At 45.2% G+C, this 22,660-nt stretch overlaps 1 protein-coding gene across 1 annotated transcript in view; it reads right to left on the bottom strand.

Annotated features, from left to right (window-relative positions):
* The window catches only part of frmd8 (FERM domain containing 8), a 48,367-nt gene that overhangs the window by 22,578 nt on the left and 3,129 nt on the right, over positions 1-22,660 (bottom strand). Inside the window, exons 2-6 of the mRNA XM_033015158.1 lie at positions 14,539-14,620; positions 12,425-12,592; positions 7,654-7,755; positions 4,342-4,400; positions 1,580-1,746 (exon numbers count right to left, since the gene is read on the bottom strand). Of these exons, the coding sequence (XP_032871049.1) occupies positions 1,580-1,746; positions 4,342-4,400; positions 7,654-7,755; positions 12,425-12,592; positions 14,539-14,620 (578 nt within the window). The remainder of the gene's footprint in view (positions 1-1,579; positions 1,747-4,341; positions 4,401-7,653; positions 7,756-12,424; positions 12,593-14,538; positions 14,621-22,660) is intronic.

The following is a 22,660-nucleotide window of genomic DNA, read 5'->3' as shown; positions in this document are numbered from 1 at the left end:
TTACATATTAAATATTGTGGGCGGAAGGAAAAAGGGGGGAAAAAACAGCAATTTAAAAAAAAAAACTAGTAGAATGGTTCAGTAAAAGTTAGTCCCTGGTGAGATAGGAGTTTACAGTCCTAATGGCCTCTGGGAAGAAACTCCTTCTCATCCTCTCCGTTCTCACAGCATGGCAACGGAGGCGTTTGCCTGAACATAGCACTAGGGACAATTAACTTACAAACCTGCACGTCTTTGGGATGTGGGTGGAAACTGGTGGCAAGGAAGCCCAAGGGAACCCAAAGTAGTTACAACTTGTTGGCAAGTGAGCTTGATAGACTGATCTCAGAAATAATAATCAAAGAGAAAGAAGAAGAGGGAGAAAAGGTGAGAGGTGCAAAGATAGGACCCCTAGACTACCAAAGTAGGACAGCCAAAGAGTGGATAAAAAGAAAGAAAAGAAGAAAAAAAAGAACAAAAAGAAAAAGAGAAAAAAAGTGGTGATATACCTGCTTCTCGTCCCCCCTCCCCCCCCACCCCCCTCACCCAACCCATAGTTGGATTTAACGCCAAAGTTGTCCCACAGTCTTAGAATAAAGGGGAGGTCATTTAAGACTGAGGTGAGAACAATCTTTTTCACCCAGAGAGTTGTGAATTTATGGAATTCCCTGCCACAGAGGGCAGTGGAGGCCAAGTCACTGGATGGATTTAAGAGAGAGTTAGATAGAGCTCTAGGGGCTAGTGGAGTCAAGGGATACGGGGAGAAGGCAGGCACGGGTTATTGATAGCGGACGATCAGCCGTGATCACAATGAATGGCGGTGCTGGCTCGAAGGGCTGAATGGCCTCCTCCTGCACCTATTTTCTATGTTTCTATGTGTTGCATCATACTATCCTTGTAAGAATTCGGTGAAGGGTGTCCATGTCCATGTCCTGGTTTTTCTGCCAAGACAAGTTTAATATTTTCAGGATGTAGTCAAATAACTTTTCCTGAGCAGGAAAATTGCCTTTTTTTCCAGGAACAGAGAGCCCATTCCGGAATTATTTCTCTCCAATGTCCAGCTTTGACCTTCCCGCCACCCACCTCAACCAACAACTTCGGGGGAAAAGCACAATTTAAAATCATAACAAGCTTGGCATTTGCACTTTTGGGACGACAGATGGCACAATGGGCTAAGTGTTCGGCTGGCGACCGGAAGGTAGCCGGTTCGAATCCCGCTTGGAGTGCATACTGTCGTTGTGTCTTTGGGCAAGACACTTCACCCACCTTTGCCTGTGTGTGAATGTGTGTGAGTGATTGGTGGTGGTCGGAGGGGCCGTAGGCGCAGGTTGGCAGCCACGCTTCCGTCAGTCTGCCCCAGGGCAGCTGTGGCTACAAAAGTAGCTTACCACCACCGAGTGTGACTGAGGAGTGAATGAATAATGCGATGTAAAGCGCCTTGAGTATTAGAAAGGCGCTATATAAATCCCATCCATTATTATTATTATTAGTACAACCCAAAGAGGTTCAATGCTAACACATTCCAGTACCGTCACATCAAATGGTTTAGCTGACACCCCTGTATGCTTTCTCCCCACTGCTTCAACATTGCTCCCCTCACCTGAGGAAGGCCAGATTATGCTGCTCCTGGTCAAAGGGGCCGAGCTCTATTCGACAAGCAAGGGCCCCCAGTTGAAGACAGTCTTCCAAGTCGTAGGGATACCTGCCCTCCAGAATATTACATTTCGCCTCTTCGTACAACAATCGGAGAATACCGTCGTCCTGGATCTGAAACACCAAATATAGGTCAACATTCAACCTGTTTAACCAGAATCCGTTTGTGGGAGTCGCTGAGTTACATGTACAGCAGGCAGTGAAGAAATCGATTGGCACGTTGGCCTTTATAGCAAGAGGAGTCGAGTACAGGAGCAAAGAGGTCCTTCTGCAGTTGTACAGGTCCCTAGTGAGACCACACCTGGAGTATTGTGTGCAGTTTTGGTCCCCTCATTTGAGGAAGGACATTCTAGCTATTGAGGGAGTGCAGCGTAGGTTCACCAGGTTAATTCCCGGGATGGCGGGACTGTCATACGCTGAGAGAATGGAGCGGCTGGGCTTGTACACTCTGGAATTTAGAAGGATGAGAGGGAATCTCATTGAAACATATAAGATTGTTAAGGGTTTGGACACGCTAAGAGGCAGGAAACATGTTCCCGATGTCGGGGGAGTCCAGAACCAGGGACCACAGTTTAAGAATAAGGGGTAAGCCATTAGAACGGTGACGAGGAAACGCTTTTTCTCACATAGAGTGGTAAGTCTGTGGAATTCTCTGCCTCAGAGGGCGGTGCAGGTTCTCTGGATGCTTTCAAGAGAGAGCTAGATTGGGCTCTTAAGAATAGCAGTGTCAGGGGATATGGGGAGAAGGCAGGAACGGGGTACTGATTGGGGATGATCAGCCATGATCACATTGAATGGCGGTGCTGGCTCGAAGGGCCGAATGGCCTCTACTCCTGCACCTATTGTCTATTGTACATTGTCTATTGGTAGGAAATTGAAACTGGCCCTTCAGCCCAACTTGCGCACCGACTAACATGCCCAATCTAAGCCAGTCCCACTTGCCCATGTTTGGCCCATATCCCTCTAAACTTTTCCTATCCGTTTACCTGTCCCAAGTATCGTTTAAATGCTAAACGATATCTGCCTCAACTGCCTTCCCTTATACCCACGACTCTGTGTGAATAAGTTGCTCCTCTGGTTTGTATTAAATCTTGCCCACTCTCACCTTAAACATATATCCTCTTGTTTTTGATTCCCCCCCCCCACCCCCACACCATACCATCTGTGCACCCTCCTATCTATGCCCCTCAGTTTTATACGCCTTTAAAAAATCACCTGTCAGCCTCCGGAGTTCCAAGGATAAGTGGTGACATCCACCTAAATGTACTCTTCCCAGCTTAACGTCATCCTTTCCATTGAACAGTGGCCAAAACTGAACACGATATCTCAAATGTTGCCTCGTCAACAGTCTTTGTACAATCATAACATAATGTCCTGAAATTGTATACTCAATATCCTTCTCCTTCTTGCGTATGACGTGCACAGCCTAAAGTTGTAGGACAACTTGTTCTATTTGATCTTATTTGATTGTGCACGCCGGGTTGATTGCATTCGTCAAAATAGGGCGGACCACGTGAAGGTTACAATCTCCCATCCCAGCCATGATTGCCATCTCCACTCACTTTAGTGTAATCTGCAAACTTACTAATCATACCTTCTACATTCTACATCCAAATTATTGATCTAAACCTCAAAACAACAATGGGCCCAGCACCGATTAAACACACACTCCCACCACCACCGTCTGCTTCCATCCATGAAGCTGATTCTGTATCCCGTTTGCCAGCTCTCCCTGGATCCAATGCAATCTCACCTTCTGGAGCAACCTACCTTAAAGGTGAGGGAACAGATAAGACCACTAGATACAAGAGTAGAATTGAGTCATTCAGCCCATTGAGTCTGTTCCGCCACTGGATTTTCTATTTCCCCCTCTCAACCCCATTCTCCTGTATTCTCCTGTCCCATAACCATAGAATGAATAGGGCACAGCAAAAGATTCTATAGACTGATAGAAATTCTGCCAAGATTAGCACTAGGCACGAGCGAGTATTAACTGAAGTCTTTTTAGGCTACTTCAAACCAAATCACCTTTGGAAAATACAGATCCACCTTGCAAGGTTCCTGCAACCTTGGTTCCAGAGCCTTTCTGGATGAGCAGTTTTGCCGGCCACAACAGGGATCGCGGTTTCTAAGAGGAGTCCAACAGTACCGTAACAGTCTCCCTACGACGCTAAGGAGCCGAGATAGCAGCCCGTAAACCCAGCCTCGGAAGTCGACTCCGAGAACGAGTTCCAGAGCCTCGGCTGCAGGGCGTGAAAGTTCGGCCCGTGAATCTGCGCGGAGATCCAAATGAGATTGGCATAGGCCGTCTGACCCGACCTAGGCGCCACATTTTTCAGGGGGGCTTCCGGAGGGATTTCAAGCTCTCAGAATTTTGTCCGAAATAAAGGAGCCACCAGACCACCAGTTGCTACAAAAATCGGTCATGGACCTGTATTTACTTTCTTTCCCCAAACAGACTTCATCCTCACTGGTTCTCAGTGCTTTGAGTGAAGAATCAAATATTCATACAGGCAGAATTCAAATACAGATTCATTAATCAGGTTCCTATGTGCCAGCTTGCAATCAATTTATGTTTAAAAAAAATGCATTCTGCAGACAACCTTATTCAAAGGTCTCAGGAAACAGAGATTTGGAGTGAAGACCAATTTCAGCAGCATTTTGGTCACCAGAATGCAGTAACGATCATTAGAATTGAGTTAAACCAACCTGCATCTCTTTGCTCTTGGGAAAGAATACATTCTTCCGATACTGTAAGGTTGGTTCATCTGTGAGTAAGAGAGACAGAGTTAATGAACACCTAATGAACGCATCATGGACATCTTAGGTAGAAGAAACTCAGCGGGGGTGAGGCAGCATCTATGGAGCGAGGGAATTGGTGACGTTTTGGGTCGAGACCCTTCTTCTGAAGAAGAAGCAAACACTCATCTTCCATCCAGGGGTGGAAAGTGGATTGAGATACTTTATTTTGGCTAATGTTTCCCATCCTAGCCCATAGCGCCACTATCAAATGTAGTTACAATAGGCTGACTTCATTTGTATCTGCGCGCACATCAAATTGGCAGTCCTTCCCGGTCAATTTGTTGAATGCCACAGTGTGCAACAGCCACTGGAAAACATCTCACATTTCACATTCTCTGGGCCAGTACTTAACGTTGACTTTAAGCAAAGCACAATTGGAGTTTACCATTCCTGTTCTGCCATTTCCCTGATCTCCTTCCTCAAGCCTACTTTCTTTCCCATTTCTCAATGCCCCATGTCGCATCTCAGCTCCTGAGCATCCGCAGCCCGCTTATACTTGCAGTGACAGAGAAAGGGCCAAACAGTTTATCGTTCACTATCGCTCCCTACCCTCGGTACAAGAACTGTTCCAGAGCTGCTGTCTGAAAAAAGTTCTGAGAATAGCTAAGGACAAACTGCACCCCCTCCACACACACACCTGGATCTCCTGCCACCAGGCAAGAGATACCGTAGCATCAAAGCCCGGAGCTTCGATGCTTGCGCAGTTGTTTAGTTTTTAGATTAGTTTGGAGAGCCCATGGGGAAGGTTAACCCCTTCTACCATGTGAGATCATGCGGATCTTGCCAGTGTTACGGAGACACGAGGAGTTTACTAATGTCTAAAGTAATAAGCTGGAGTTCGAAGAAGATTGTAGTAACGAGTCGGAAGAAACTTGGATGCATCTCACTGTTTTCTATCAACAATAAAGCATTTATTCATCAAAAGACTGTGTTTCGAAGTCATATCTGAGAAGAAGCTCTGAAGGTCTCTGTGAGTGAGCTCGCATGCGTTTAGAAGACACCCCCTTCAACCATTGTCTTCCAAATAGCGGCTAGGGTGCTAATTACCTGAAAGATATGATAATCTGCCGCTACACCATCTTCTGTGCAATTTGTTCCGACACATTTTATCTGTACCATTGTGGTACTTGGCAAAGACGACTAAAAACTTAGGTTCAATCCAAGTGTTTGTTGCAATTCACTTTAGTATCAGTGGGCAAAGGGAGAGGGGTCAGGGGTGGGAGAAACTACAAAGAGCAGCAAAGCCTGAAGAATTTGCAGATTTTGTTTTGCTGAAGGCCAATTCAGGGTCAACTATATTGTTGTGGTCATGGAAATACATTAGGCAATGTCAGGAAACTTCCTTCCCTAAATGACATTGATGAACCAGATGTACGTTTGAAATATCACAGAACGAAACCAGCATTTGCCTCCGGTTTTAATTAAATTCATTTCATTTCCCCAACTACCTCAGAGGCACCATAATTCTTATCTCTGGAGGAGGAGCCATCCTGGGGAACGGCTGCTAACCAGCAGCTGTCCGTTCAATTCACTTTTTTTAATTAGTTTTTAGTGAATTTTGTCCTATGTTTGTTGGGGAATTTGACTTTTTTATGCGGGGGGGGGAAGGGAGAAACTATTTTCTAGGTCCCTACCTGGTCGGTGAGGCAACTTTTTCCCCGGGCTGCACCGTCGACCCGTCCTTGCGGCCTACCAGCGGGAGTGGAGCGGCGTTTTCCTGGCGGGGACCGGCCCAGCACCTTCAGCTTCGGTGGCGGCACAGCGCTGGAGCGCTATCGCGGAGCAGAGCGGGCGATGCCTTGCCTTGGTCGCCGCGCTGGGACTGCCGTGATCAACACCGTCGAGCTGCGGGACTGTGGAGCGGCCAGCCACGGGCGGCGGTGCCGACTTTAACATCGGGAGCCTCGGAGCACCAACCGACGCGGCCCTGTCGGCTTCGGAAGCCATGGACTCCGGTAGGGAATCGGCCGTTCCAGCCGCTGTGAGGACTCTCCCGACGCCGGAGCAACACCACCCGGTGAGAACGGCCAGGAACATCGGGCCTCCGTAGAGGCAACTGTGGAGGCCTCAATAGGCCTGACTATGGGAGAACTGGGGATGGGGACTGGACATTGTGCCTTCCCCCACAGTGGGAACCATTGTGGGGGGATGTTTTTTTGTGTGTAAATGATTCTTTTACTCTGTGTCCAAGATGGCTGCCGGAGGGAGAGTGGACGCTGGTGCGCTTTAGCTGCCGCTGCTCTCTCTTCATATTGTGTTTCTGATTTTTGTTTTTGGATTGAATTCTGTCTTTAATTTGTGTACCGGTGATGTCTTTACTATTTATTTCATTCCGCTTACATAATTTTACTCTATTTGCTAAATTTTGTACGGTGTCCTTGAGACTCTTGAAAGGCGCCCATAATTAAAATGTATTATTATTATCTCCAGCATATGTCCCTCTGGGTAAACAGTCAAGTCCCCTACCATTCCCTTTCTTAGCTTAGCCTATCCAGCACAAATGCTGCGCTGAAATTCTCCCTCCAGTATTAGAGACGCAGACTATCCTAACACAGGATAAAGGCAGAAGGGAAGAACAAAAGTGGACAGGACACCAAAAGTGGACACTTTGAGGCTTGCTAATTCCACATCAGTGTAGTTTTAATTCTACATTAGTCTGTGGAATTCTCTGCCTCAGGCCCTTCAGCCCACAATGTTTGTGCTGAAGATGATGCCAAGTTAAATTGATCTCAATTGTACACTCTGGAGTTTACAAGGATGAGAGGTGATCTCATTGAAACATATAAGATTGTTAAGGGTTTGGACACACTAGAGGCAGGAAACATGTTCCCGATGTTGGGGGAGTCCAGAACCAGGGGCCACAGTTTAAGAATAAGGAGTAAGCCATTTAGAACGGAGACGAGGAAACACTTTTTCTCACAGAGAATTGCGAGTCTGTGGAATTCTCTGCCTCAGAGGGCGGTGGAGGCCGAGTCACTGGATGTATTTAAGAAAGAGTTAGATAGAGCTCTAGAGGCTAGTGGAGTCAAGGGATATGGGGAGAAGGCAGGCACGGGTTATTGATAGGGGTAAATCAGCCATGATCACAATGAATGGCAGTGCTGGCTCGAAGGACTGAATGGCCTCCTCCTGCACCTATTTTCTATGTTTCTATTGTCTATTATCTAAATTTATATTTTAATTCTACACACAAATGTCTGTGTCTGTCACAACACTCACCATGAACAATTTCATCGGCTGAACACTTAGTGAAGCGGTAGAGGAGGTCGGGCCACTGCCGACAGAGTTTGTACGGACAGTGTTTGGGTTTCAGCTGCAGCTCTGCAAAAATAAACAGGGCAGGTGAGGCAGGGGCAATACAAGAAAAACATTAAGCCTGCCTTCCGGTTCCACACCCCCAAAATACATTGCCTCGGGTTTGACCTCACCTTAATCAACCAGCCCAGTAACAGGGTTGTCTCTGTAAATGTAATCAAAAATGCACTCGCATGCAACCCCGATCTATACTATCTCTGCCCCTCCCCCCCCCCCCTCCCCCCAAACTGGCTGCGATTCAGTAACTTCCATCTCTGCAGTCAAGCTTACTCATGTTGGAAGCCACAGAATCACCTGTGCTCTGCTCCACTGCCTATCACCATCTTTAGATGCTTTAGCCAAGTGGCTGTATCGAGTGGTGGAGACTGGAATGTTGCCGCGGGTATTGCAAAGGTACTCGGCAAGGCCCAACCCGCCCGAGCAATAAATGTACAGTCTAGCAGTGATCAGAATCTAGGATTTTGGCTGATGAGCCACTATCAAATGCAGGCTCCATACAGTCCTCAGATCAACCCTGGTGATTGTGATTAAGAAGGAACTGCAGATGCTGGAAAATCGAAGGTACACAAAAAAGCTGGAGAAACTCAGCGGGTGCAGCAGCATCTATGGAGCAACACTGGAAATTTGGAGGAACAGCACCTCATATTCTGCTTGGGGAGTCTGCATCCTGGGGGCATGAACATTGAATTCTCCCCATTTTGTTAGTCCTTGCTGTCTCCTCCCCTTCCTCAGCCCTCTTGCTGTCTCCTCCCATCCCCCAGCCTTCGGGCTCCTCCTCCTTTCTTCTCCCCGCCCCCCCCCACCCCCCATCAGTCTGAAGAAGGGTTTCGGCCCGAAACGTTGCCCATTTCCTTCGCTCCATAGATGCTGCTGCACCCGCTGAGTTTCTCCAGCATTTTTGTGTACCTGGTGATTGTGAGTTTAATTCAATTGGGATTGGTGTTGACTGTGCTTGGACATGAAAGTGAAGAAAAAGCAACTGCAGAAGAACCATAGAGCACACTATTGTTTTCACCCTACAATTCCAAGGCTTAGTTCCAGTCTGACTCTTCTATGACAAAGAACTTCCTCACAAAGTGACAACTACCTGCACTAGCCAGTCTTCAGGGGCAGAGTTGTTCTGGGAGCCACACAAACAAAACATCAGAACCTGGCTTGTCTGTAATTGCATTGTGGAAAACCCAGATAGTTCTTCTTAGGCATCCAAGACAATTCTGAAGGTCCATGCCCCTCTTAAATAAGATCCTAATTGGTTCTCACTTCTCCGTGGATTGTCACCTTGTCGTGGTGGAGAAGCTTGAGTGGACCTGAGATCCGGAGAGCGATGCTCCTGGTAGGGCCACCCATGGCAGTAAGGCCGGGGGGGGGAGGTCCCCGACAAAGAGCAATCCAACCAAGACCTCAACGGGTTGGAACAGGCGGAGGACGATGGCTGACATTAGTGGAGCGTCACAACGGCTGGGAAGGCGGATGAAGGCTGCAGCAGAAAAGGGTCTCCGGTCGTCTTGGACTGGATCCCGACCCAGATCTGTCAAGGACTGTGGGGAGGCTGTCTGTGCACCAGTCTCCCCACGTTAAACAAAGTCACGCACAGGCGTCCTCCAACCCTGGAGACACCCATGCTCAGCCACGACCAAAGGAGGCCTAAGAAGAAGAATTGGTTCTCAAGCTACCCCTGACTTTCAGCTCAGTTACTCTGTCCAGAGGTCCATAATGCACAAAGAAAAACTCCAAACATCAGTCCTAATTCTAGTTTAAATTTGTAGTTCTTCATCTCTGAATGGTCAGAACTATATGTAGTGAAAGCAAGTTCAATATAAACCTAGATTTATAATTTCAGATCTCTGCAATCGTCAAACCTTCTGAAACAAAGTTCTTCTCGATACAAGCTTGCCTGCATTAAAACTGCTAGGAAAAGCATGCATCTCAACTCCTCATAGGGGTGTCCGTCATTGATTTTATATGTAGGCTCCTTCAGCGAGTGGAATTTGCACTTCAAGTAACCAGAGTTGCGCCTTCAGTGGCAAATGTAACAACGCAACCCTATCAATTGTGAGAATGTAATAGTTGCAATGATGGGAAAACTACGCCTTCTGTCACAAGCAGAGGGTCATGAACAATGTCATTCTGGCACCTGTCTCACTGTGGTTTCCAAAGAGACATTCACAATGCAGCCATTGTGCACAATGAAACCAGTGGCATTTAGGCGTCAGTGGGTGATGTCATTTTGGATGCCGAATCCCTGAGGGTGCATTATCTTACACAAGATTTTATTCACAACTGAGAAATTCAGTACGTGGTATATTTACATGCACAATATGTCTGCAAGATGTCTGCCAGGCTTTTGTTCCTCTCCTCCTCTCTCTGGGATAATGTTTCCATTTATTTACCATGTTTCACTGTGCAGTGATTGCTGCTGCCAAGCAATGGTCCTATGACTCGGCTTGTACTCGCTAGAATTTAGAAGATTGAGGGGGGATCTTAATCAATAATGTTTAATGTTTTACGAGTCATTCCTAACTGCCACTGTATGTCATGTTGTCACTTGTGGGTGGAGCACCAAGGCAAATTCCTTGTATGTGAATACTTGGCCAATAAACTTCTTCATTCATATAGTCAAGAATCAAGAGTCAGAACTTTCATATGAAGAAAGACTGGATAGACTCGGCTTGTACTCGCTATAATTTAGAAGATTGAGCGGGGATCTTATAGAAACTTACAAAACTCTAAAGGGGTTGGCCAGGCTAGATGCAGGAAGATTGTTCCCGATGTTGGGGAAGTCCAGAACAAGGGGTCACAGTTTGAGGATAAGGGGGGAGTCTTTTAGGACCGAGATGAGACATTTCTTTTTCAAACAGAGAGTAGTGAATCTGTGGAATTCTCTGCCACAGAAGGTAGTTGAGGCCACAGTTCATTGGCTATATTTAAGAGGGAGTTAGATGTGGCCCTTGTGGCTAAAGGGATCAGGCGGTATGGAGAGAAGGCAGGGATGGGATACTGAGTTGGATAATCAGCCTTGATCATATTGAACGGCAGTGCAGGCTCGAAGGGCCGAATGGCCTACTCCTGCACCTGTTTTCTGTGTTTCTATGAAGTTCACGAAGAGTACTCTATAAATGTGGCAAAACACATTTCTACTTCAGTCACCCCACAGATCCGACGAGGTGATATAGTGCCTCTAATGCTGTCCAATTAATGTTTCAAACGTCTAAAAAACCCTTTCTCCATCCAGGCAAAGTAATCTTATTTCTTCAAGCGTGTTAGAAAGATCACTGTGCATTACCTGCTTCGTAAAGTCTCCATTAAAAGCTCAGCTGAGACAATAATTCGCAACCAAATGGTGCCATTAAAATGTCACAAGTTTAGGATTCAATGGAGCATTAGCAGACAAAACCTGACACTGACCTGAAATACTAACTGCAGCTTAAATGTTAACCAAAATGTTTCTCTCTCCACAGCTCTGCCTGACCTGCTGAGGGTTGCCAGCATTGTTTTTGTTTTAACATTTGACGCATTGCCAAATCACATGATATTCCACGCAGGACTCTTATCCGCCAAGTATGTCAGGCTAGTAATAAAATATACATTCCCGAAAGGAAGACCCAAAGCTGTTTGGTGGCTCTTCCATTACCCTAACATACAATCCTTCAACTAATAATAATAATAATAATAATATCTTTTATTGTCATTGCACATAAGCGCAACGAGATTTGGTATGCAGCTTCCATCCGATGTCATAACATAAATAACTAAAAAATAATAAAATTTAGATTTAGAAATGCTATCGGGGCACAATAGGCTTCAGCTTGTACCACTTACCACAATGCACTCCAGTGACTTGCAATAACATCTAACAGAGATGTGATGTCCAACACCTAGAAGGATTGTCCCCGATGTTGGGGAAGTCCAGAACGAGGGGTCACAGTTTAAGGATAAGGGGGAAGTCTTTTAGGACCGAGATGAGAAAACCATTTTTCACACAGAGAGTGGTGTATCTGTGGAATTCTCTGCCACAGAAGGTAGTTGAGGCCACAGTTCATTGGCTATATTTAAGAGGGAGTTAGATGTGGCCCTTGTGGCTAAAGGGATCAGGGGGTATGGCGAGAAGGCAGGTACAGGATACCGAGTTGGATGATCAGCCATTATCATATTGAATGGCGGTGCAGGCTCGAAGGGCCGAATGGCCTACTCCTGCACCTATTTTCTATGTTTCTACAAGGGCAGCAGATGCAAGGGAAAGTCACCACTCGCAAATAGCCACCCTGGATTGCAAACCACTTACGAAGGTAGACTGAAAAATGCTGGAGAAACTCAGCGGGTGAGGCAGCATCTACGGAGCGAAGGAAATAGGCAACGTTTCGGGCCGAAACCCTTCTTCAGACTTCTTCGATTTTCCAGCATCTGCAGTTCCTTCTTGAACAACTTGGTATGAAACTATGTCGGTTATAACTTCATCAGCACTGGGGTTTACATCCTGGAAATGCCCATACATTGGTTCTGAAGCACATTCACCGCATAGACTACAGCAGTTGAAAACAAGAGTCTCTGCCACTGAAAAGTAATTAGGATCGGACTAGCCAGGAATATCCACCATCCAATGCTTTCACTCCACAGATGAAGTCAACCAACAGCTCACCATCTCAAGACAAGACCAACAAGGAATGTGGAGACTTACCAAGGAAGGGCGAGATGAGCCAGAATGAGAAAACCTCGTGAGCCTGATCGGGTAATCGCAACGCCTCCCGAACCGTCCTGGCCAGCTCCCCTGCTGTGAGAGACGACAGACTCTCCACAGACAGCTGAATGACCGAGTTGTTCACCAAATAAATCAGGACCTCAGAGTCTGCAAAAGAAAGGGTGGCAAAGAAATTACCAAACATTTTAAGTGACAAACAAGATCACATGACCAAATGCAATGAGGAAATTTTTACTCTTCTTCAGTCTAAAAGGAGGGTCTTGACCCAAAACGTCATACATTCCTTCTCTCCAGAGATGCTGCCGGTCCCGCTGAGTTACTCCTGCATTTTTTGTCTATCTCCAATCGTCTTGGCCCCACTCTGGGAGTAGGAATGGGGGCGGATCCAGATCCGGAACGGCCGTGAGCCCCAGGCTGAGTTCGACGATCGTTTGCCTGCATCTGCTGCCGTTGGAGGTGAGACGTTGCGTCGCGCCAGGGTCTTGGGCCTGTCCCACTTTGGCCGTCAGTTACGCGACAGGCCAGTGGCGCGCGAAGATTTAGTGCAGGGCGAAGTCCACACTCCTCCACGCGCCCGTCCCCGCGCTACCCACACGCTAGCAGGTCGCGTAAATGGCGCGCGGAAGACAGCCAAGTGGGACAGGCTCTTAAGAGTTATAAAGTTAGGAAACTTTAATGCAAGTTTAACGAGTTCTGGTGAGGCAGTCAGAATACAGGTTTAGTCTCCACATTTAAGGAAGGATATATTTATATTGGAAACAGTATGTAGATTAACTAGGGATGAAAGGGTTTTTGCACGAAGAAAACTTGGAACAGGTTAGGCCTACAGAAGAATGATATCTATCTAAATAGTGGTTTCCAAAGGGAATTGATACTTTGTGGGGAATATAGAATTATGAGGCATTGTTGCAGAATAACATTGCCGCTTGATAGACAGATAAGGAGGAATTTATTTTATCAGTCATGAACCTTTGGAACTTCTACCTCCAACAGTTACGAACTCAGAGGCATTAATATTCAAGACAGGGATTGGCAGAAAGTTCAACTACAAAGAGTCTTGCATTATGGAGAGAGAGCAGGAAAGTGACGTTCAGTCTGAAGAAGGGTCTCGACCCGAAACACCACCTCCATAGATGCTGCCTCACCCGCAGAGTTTCTCCAGCATTTTTGTCCACCTTCAGGCTAAGACTGGATCTTTTGAATGTCAGGGCAGGTTTGTTCCACAACTGCTTCCTGCCTTTCTCACATTTAAGTTGAAACCCTCTACTCTTTTCCCAAATCCCCATAATCCCCTCAATTATTTATCCAATTCGCTGTATAAGCTAACATTGAATCACCTTGCGCACGGTGAAAAAGCAGTGTACCCAATCAAGTTCAAGTGAGTTTATTGTCATGTGTCCCCGATAGGACAATGAAATTCTTGCTTTGCTTCAGCACAACAGAACATAGTAGGCATTGACTACGAAACAGATCAGTGTGTCCATATACCATTATATAAATATATACACACAGGAATAAATAAACTGATAAAGTGCAAATGACAGATAATGGGTTATTAATGTTCAGAGTTTTGTCCGAGCCAGGTTTAATAGCCTGATGGCTGTGGGGAAGTAGCTATTCCTGAACCTGGTCGTTGCAGTCTTCAGGCTCCTGTACCTTCTACCTGAAGGTAGCAGGGAGATGAGTGTGTGGCCAGGATGGTGTGTGGGTCTTTGATGATACTGCCAGCCTTTTTGAGGTAGCGACTGTGATAAATCCCCTCGATGGAAGGAAGGTCAGAGCCGATGAACAACCCAGGTCTGGTCCCACAACCATTTCTCAGGAGAGTCCACTGATTAGTAAACGCAAGTGTAGAAACACTATTCACTATTCACACTAGAACCATTCTATTCTTTGATGCTGGACAAAAGATATGTCAATAAGCTTTTCTTAGATGAAAGCCGATGGCTCAGAGCAGAGGGCGTGACAAACTAATATCTGTCAGGAAGTTGCAGGCCATCTACACTGACGATATCAGAGCAAAAGGTACTTCCTTCCATTCTAGCACGCGCATGTTAACCAGAAACTGGCTTCTGCAAGGCAGTGCAACTTACGTCTAACTGCAGAGGACGACACACTCCCCCGCTGGGAATGTCCAGCCGGCTCCAGCATATTTGTCATCTCACTTGGATCCATCTGGAAGAGAGAATTTCAGAAATAAGCGAAAGTTTAGCCCATCAAACCAAAAATGACCTAGCCAGCATCTTTCCAAGTGTCACACAATTGCTGGGGAAACTCAGCGGGTGCAGCAGCATCTATGGAGCAAAGGAAATAGGCGACGTTTCGGGCCGAAACCCTTCTTCAGACCCTTCTTTCCAAGTGTGTTCCCTTGGCCCTGAAATTCCTCCTCTCATGAAGTAGTTCAATTCCCTTCTGACAACACAATCTGTTTTCACCACCCTTTTGGTTTATGCCGACTGCTGCAAGGGGAATTATTTTCTTCGTATCTTTTCTGCATCCACACCATATCCTTCATATCATTCCTACAATATTCAGCTGCAGCTGAAGCAATTTTTCATAGAGTTAACTTCGCTTTGCTATTTTACATTCTGCCTTTGGAACTCATGTGCTTTAAAGAAAAGTGTCTTCTCAAGATATGTGCACAAATATACCTCAAGTCAAGTCAAGTCAAGAGAGTTTATTGTCAGGTGTCCCAGATAGGACAATGAAATTATTGCTTGCTGCAGCCCACGGAATATTGTAAGCATAAATACAGAACATTTCAGTGTGTCTATATAGCCTAGACTATATATATATATATAGATACGGTGGCACAGTGGTAGAGTTGCTGCCTTACAGCAAAATGCAGCGCCAGAGACCCGGGTTCGATCCTGGCTACGGGCGCTGTCTGTGTGGAGTTTGTGCCTTTCTCCCCGTGGGTTTTCTCCAAGATCTTCGGTTTCCTCCCACACTCCAAAGACGTACAGGTTTGTAGGTTAATTGGCTTGGTATAAGTGTAAAATTGTCCAAGTTGGCGATATGCAGAGTACTGCCCTGCCAACTACAAAATTCAGAAGGTTCATGCACCAGATTTCAGGCTCCTGTACCTTCTACCTGATGGCAGCGGAGAGATGAGTGTGTGGGCAGGATGGTGTGGGTCCTTGATGATGTTGGCAGCCTTTTTGAGGCAGCGACTGCGATAGATCCCTTCAATGGTGGGGAAGTCAGAGCCGATGATGGACTGGGCAGTGGTCACAACCACCTAGGTACCTACTACCACATTCATTTTCAGAATTGTAGCTGATGGCCATTCACTGATGCCACTCACTTCCAAGAAAATCTGCCCTCAGGCAGGGTAAATTGAAATGGTCAATCTCGAATTCGAACTTGGTTAGAAAAACAATTAAGATGAAAGACATCAACCAGGATTGTTAACTCTCATTCTCCACAGATGCTGTCTGACCTGCAGAGTAGTTGAAGTATACAAACATGTGTACACGCAGGCAATGGAACATGCATCTGAGCTGGATAGGCCATTCAGCCCCTCAAGCCATTCAATAAAATCATGCCTGATTCTGATTGTCACTACAACTCTGTATTCTCTTCTTTTCTTTGCTCGTTATGCATTAGACAATTACTTATTCATGATAGTTGCCATTTATTGCTCACTGGCTTCTGAAATGGCTGCAGTGTGTGATGAGGGCACTCCCATTGTTGCTGCTGCACCCGCTGAGTTTCCCCAGCAATTTTGTGTACCTCCCATTGTTGCTTGGTTAGTTGCTATTGTCTTTATCTGTACAGTATGTTAGTTGGTTAACTGCTTTTGATTGCAGACATATAACTTAACTGGTAGGAAAGTCAGCACAGCTACGGAATTGTATTAATACAAGAAATAGTGAAGAGCCCGCACCATCCTTAGTTAATTCCATAAACTTTGAAACACCTTGTAAAAAACAGAAAACGTTATTGCAGAATACCAGCTCGGCACTTTTCCAAATAGAGGCGGGGAGAGGGGGCTGGGTTAGCCCCAAAAAACCCATTCGTTCTCAGATATGCAGTACATCGGTGTAATGTTATTGACATATTAATAATTGGAGAAATATTAGATATAATAATAATAATGGATGGGATTTATATAGCGCCTTTCTAATACTCAAGGCGCTTTACATCGCATTATTCATTTACTCCTCAGTCACACTCGGTGGTGGTAAGCTACTTCTGTAGCCACAGCTGCCCTGGGGCAGACTGACGGAAGCGTGGCTGCCAATTTGCGCCTACGGCCCCTCCGACCACCACCAATCACTCACACACATTCACACACAGGCAAAGGTGGGTGAAGTGTCTTGCCCAAGGACACAACGACAGTATGCACTCCAAGCGGGATTCGAACCGGCTACCTTCCGGTCGCCAGCCGAACACTTAGCCCATTGTGCCATCTGTCGTCCCAAATATCCAATCACAGAACATCTGTAAAGCACAATTTAAACAAAAAGGCTGAAGAAAAATCAGTATGTTGCATTATCTGCATTAAACTTTTAGTGGCAGAGTGGCGCAGAGACCCAGGTACAACTCTGACCTCTTTGGAGTTTGTGCCCTGTGACCATGTGGGTTTCCTCCAGATGCTCAGGTTTCCACTTGCACGCTAAAGATTTGCAGGCTGGTAGATTCATTAGCCGCAAGCATGCAGACGAATGGTAGAATCTGCGAGGGAATCTCCGTTCTGAATATCGTTAAAGTGAAACTTCTGGGCGAGGCCAACGTGAGCCCGTGAATTCCAACAGATGCCTTCAGATAAGACGATCAAACAAGAGTCGGTTTGGCCATCCCAACTGGAAGTTAAAGTTGCCATGGAAATATGGATTTCCCTGGGTCAATGTTGCTCTCCTCAACCAACACTAGAATTCATAAACGTACCTAGACCCCAGCAGGCTAGGCAATGTCAATTATTTAACTGGCTGGGCATCAATGGGAAAAGCTCGCCACAGTTTGGAGTCGCACCCTATCTAAAATAAGTGGTTACCGTTGTCGGAGATCAATCAGCACAGCTCTGGGAAATCATTAGACACAATGGTGAATGTAGGTAGACGTTCTTAGGGCAGTGTCCTAGCAGGGGCATTCACCGATGATTGCACAATGTTCAACCCCATTAGGCGCTCAGAAAAAAAAATTTGCAAGACTGGACAACATTCAGGCAGTCTGAAGCATGGGGAAATGTTATATAGATATAGACAATAGATGCAGGAGTAGGCCATTCAGCCCTTCGAGCCAGCACCGCCATTCAATGTGATCATGGCTGATCATCCCCAATCAGTACCCCGTTCCTGCCTTCTCCCCATATCCCTAACTCCGCTATCTTTAAGAGCCCTACCTAGCTCTTTCTTGAAAGTATCCATAGCTCTCTGAGGCAGAGAATTCTACCGACTCACAACTCTCTGTGAAAAAGTGTTCCCTCATCTCTGTTCTAAATGGCCTACCCATTATTTTTAAACTGTGGCTCCTGGTTCTGGACTCCCCCAACATCGGGAACATGTTTCCTGCCTCTAGCGTGTCCAAACCCTTAATAATCTTAATGTTTAAGAAGGAACTGCAGATGCTGGAAAATCGAAGGTAGACAAAAATGCTGGAAAAACTCAGCGGTTGAGGCTGCAACCATGGAAGGAAGGAAATAGGCAACGCCTCGGGTCGAAACCCCAACACGGCAGACAAACAGCAAGCAGACCATCTTCAATAGGACATTTAATTGTGTACTATTCAATTGCATCACCATTATTAACATCAACACCCACAGTTCATCACTGACCAGAAATGAGCGAGTCACATGAAAACTGAGAGTATAAGAATAGAAGGATTTTGTGATGTGACTCACCTCCTGACAATCTAGACTTTCCACAATCTACAAACCACAAGTCTTTAACATGATGGAATCCTCTCAACTTGCCCAGATCAGAGCAGCTCTAAGACAAAACAGCGCACTTGACTGGTATCCAATCCATCACTCCAACCATTTATCCAGTTTGAATGAACTTCAGTTAGTTACTTAGTCACAGCAACATCTCCCAAACCAATAAACCATATAACTAAAAAAAGTTGCAAGCGAATAGGAATACCACCAACCTACAAGTTTCTTTCCAAGTCACTCACCATCCTGACTTGGAAATATATCAGTTGGTCTAAATCCTGAAATTCTCTCACCAAAAACATTGTAGAAACATCTTCACAACTTGAGGGGTTTAAAATGACAGCTGATCACATTCAAAGAGGGCAATTTTTCTTTTATAATCCCCTTGTTGATATTAGGAAAAAAGTCAAACTACATTTAGAAAAGCTATTTATAATTCTGCTTCTGTCTGTTTCTGGCAAGACATTTCTCCACAAAGCTTCTTCAAAGCTTAATACAGCACTTTTGATGGTCTTGGTAGTCAGGAGTGAGTCAAACCACAAAATACTCAATACGAGGAGTCAAACCATCACTGCAGGATACACGCTGTATCTGACTCATGGCCTTCTTTAGGAATAAACATACACACCGATAGAAAGAGGAAAGAAGAAAAAACAAAAACACAGGAAGTGAGGTTGAACAAGTTCACTCACTAATTCTGAGCAGGAAGATTACACAAGCACGAGAATAGCTGTGGCAGTGGGAGGAAGAAAGGTTATGAAACTGTGCTCCCAAAATATGTGGTGGTTTGAAATTACAACAGAAAATGTCAAACAAACGTGATGGGCAAAATACTGCATTCAGATTAAACAGAATGAAGCAGTCATTAGCTGTGGGAAGAACAGTCAACAAGTACAAATCAACCCACAAAGAGCATGAACCAGTCAAGTCCCTTTATATTCCCATCTGGAGATTTGCGCTCGAAAAACCAGTGCATATCGAGGGCGCTGAAATGTTAGAAATGAGTGTTTCCATAATGGATTTAAAACCCAACGCTGGACTTGTTTTCTCAGCTGTTCTCTAAAAAGACTCCATGACACATTATTAGAACAGAGGCACTCGCTCTCTTTGCTCTCCTGGGGCCACACTTATCCCCCAATCAATAGCAGGTTGACCAGATCAAAGCACTGCTGGCAAAAACAGGGTAACACATTACAGCCACACTTTATAAAGTACTTTATATGGAACATCCTGAAAATCAATTTAAATGCAGTTCTTTCCTTCAGCACAACTTTTTCAAGCGAAAACTGGCATTCAATCAGAACACCCATGAAACGGATGGCAACGTGCTTAAATTAAAAAATGCATCATTGACTCGTCATCAGATGAGAAGCACACGAGGGCAGTACATAAATTTAGTCTTTCTCTTAATTAACTACCCTGATGAAATTATGTGGCAGCCCCATACACCACTCAAAGTTGGGAAAATTCAAAACTACATCACTACACACAAATGCTGGAGAAACTCAGCGGGTGCAGCAGGATCTATGGAGCGAAGGAGATAGGCAACGTTTCGGGCCGAAACACTTCTTCAGACTGACCCTTCGATTTTCCAGCATCTGCAGTTCCTTCTTAAACACTAGCTAGTGGGAGTCTAGGACCAGAGGTCATAGCCTCAGAATAAAGGGACATTCCTTAAGGAAATTGAGGGGGAATTGCTTTAATCAGCGGGTGGTGAATCTGTGGCATTCATTGCCACAGAAGGCAGCGGAGGCCAAGTCAATGGATATTTTTGAGGCAGAGATAGATTCTTAGGGTTATGGGAAGAAGACAGGAGAATGGGGTTGAGGGGGAAAGATGGATCAACCTTCTATCACTTATGAGCTGAATACTGTTGCAAAAAGGAAGTGGTGTTGGGTTTATAAGCAAATCTTTTCACCAGGCAAAACTAACCCAAAAAAAAGCATTTATATAGAGCCCTCGACCTGCCATTCAGTTATAAGGTTATAACTAATAACCTAATAATAAACTATTAACCTCATTAGTTATAAAGGTGAGTTATAGTTATATAGTTAGTTATAAAGGTGTTTGTTTCTCACTGATGGTGTAATGCTGTCGGGGAAGGGGGTGAACAGAAGGTACTGGAGATAGGCACTAAATGCCAGAGTAACTCAGCAGGACAGGCAGCATCTCCGGAAAGAAGGAACGGGTGATGTTTCGGGTCGAGTCCCTTCTTCAGACTGAAAGTCACGGGAAAGGGAAACGAGAGATATATAGACGATGATGTAGAGATATAGAACAAATAAATGAAAGATATGAAAACAAAAGTAACAATGATAAACGAAACAGGTCATTGTTAGCTGTTTGCTAGGTGAGAACGAAAAGCTGGTGTGACTTGGGTGGGGAGGGACAGAGAGAGGGGGAAAGCAGCTCTTGAAAAATAGGTGCAGGAGTAGGCCATTCAGCCCTTCGAGCCAGCACCACCATTCAAGATGATCATCTAAAATCAGTACCCCGATCGTGCTTTCTCCCCATATTCCTTGATTCCTTTAGCTCTTGAAAACATCCAGTGAATTGGCCTCCACTGTCTTCTGTGGCAGAGAATCCCACAGATTAATAACAATAATAATAAACTTTATTTCGGACAACTTACATAAAAACACATTGTTCTTGGTTTCCTTGGTCCTCCAAAATATTCCAAATGGAATTTAAACTGGAGGTGGTGGAGGGAGGACTTAAGCCAGAAAGGGTTATTGGGAATTACATATACAAACATCATAAAATACATATAAAACCTAAATGCCCACTATATTCTGGTGTGCTGAAGCAAAGCAAGAATTTCATTGTCCTATCGGGGACACATGACAATAAACTCACTTGAACTTGATTGGGTACACTGCTTTTTCACCGTGCGCAAGGTGATTCAATGTTAGTTTATACAGCGAATTGGATAAATAATTGAGGGGATTATGGGGATTTGGGAAAAGAGTAGAGGGTTTCAACTTAAATGTGAGAAAGGCAGGAAGCAGTTGTGGAACAAACCTGCCCTGACATTCAAAAGATCCAGTCTTAGCCTGAAGGTGGACAAAAATGCTGGAGAAACTATGCGGGTGAGGCAGCATCTATGGAGGTGGTGTTTCGGGTCGAGACCCTTCTTCAGACTGAACGTCACTTTCCTGCTCTCTCTCCATAATGCAAGACTCTTTGTAGTTGAACTTTCTGCCAATCCCTGTCTTGAATATTAATGCCTCTGAGTTCGTAACTGTTGGAGGTAGAAGTTCCAAAGGTTCATGACTGATAAAATAAATTCCTCCTTATCTGTCTATCAATCGGCAACGTTATTCTGCAACAATGCCTCATAGTTCTATACTCCCCATAAAGTATCAATTCCCTTTGGAAACCACTATTTAGATAGATATCATTCTTCTGTAGGCCTAACCTGTTCCAAGTTTTCTTCGTGCAAAAACCCTTTCATCCCTAGTTAATCTACATACTGTTTCCAATATAAATATATCCTTCCTTAAATGTGGAGACTAAACCTGTATTCTGACTGCCTCACCAGAACTCGTTAAACTTGCATTAAAGTTTCCTAACTTTATAACTCTTAAGAGCCTGTCCCACTTGGCTGTCTTCCGCGCGCCATTTGCGCGACCTGCTAGCGTGTGGGTACATGATATATTTATCAGGGATACATGACAATAAACTCACTTGCACTAGTATCAAAGTATGCACAAGCATGCAACAGTGAAAGCAACAGGTGTCCTAAACTTCCTGAGGCACAACTTTCATCATTGTTCAGCTTCTGTCAAGGAGAAGCTGTATTTCACCCTCGTTAGACCTCATTTGGACTACGCAGTTGCAGCTTGGGACCCATACACAGATAAAAAAAAATCGTCCATCGAACGTGTCCAAAGACAGGCAGCTCGATTTGTTACTAACACCTATGAGAGAGAAGCAAGTGTCACCAAACTTCTGAATTCTCGGGGGTGGAACCCTCTCCAAGACAGACAGACGTGAAGCTCACCGTTTGACCTGTTTTTACAAAATGTTAAATGGTCAGCTCGACATAGATCACAAGACCTACACCAACCCCAAACCAATTAGGAGCAGACGAGGGCATTCGATCCAATTTGTGATCCCAGCTACAAACACAGATGTGTACAGCAATTCGTTCTTCCCCCGCACAATTAAAGCACTGAATAATCTCCACCCAACTATAGTTACCCAACCAGATGCAACTAAATTTAAAGTAGCACTTTCTTCCCAATAACCCTTTCTGGCTTAAGCCCTCCCTCCACCACCTCCACAGTTTAAATTCCAGTTGGAATATTTTGGAGGACCAAGTAACCAAGAACTCT

The sequence above is a fragment of the Amblyraja radiata genome, chromosome 45 (genome assembly GCF_010909765.2).
Source record: "Amblyraja radiata isolate CabotCenter1 chromosome 45, sAmbRad1.1.pri, whole genome shotgun sequence".
Lineage (NCBI taxonomy): Eukaryota > Metazoa > Chordata > Chondrichthyes > Rajiformes > Rajidae > Amblyraja > Amblyraja radiata.
Note: the sequence above shows the minus strand (reverse complement) of the source record. Positions and strands in the feature narration are given on the sequence as shown.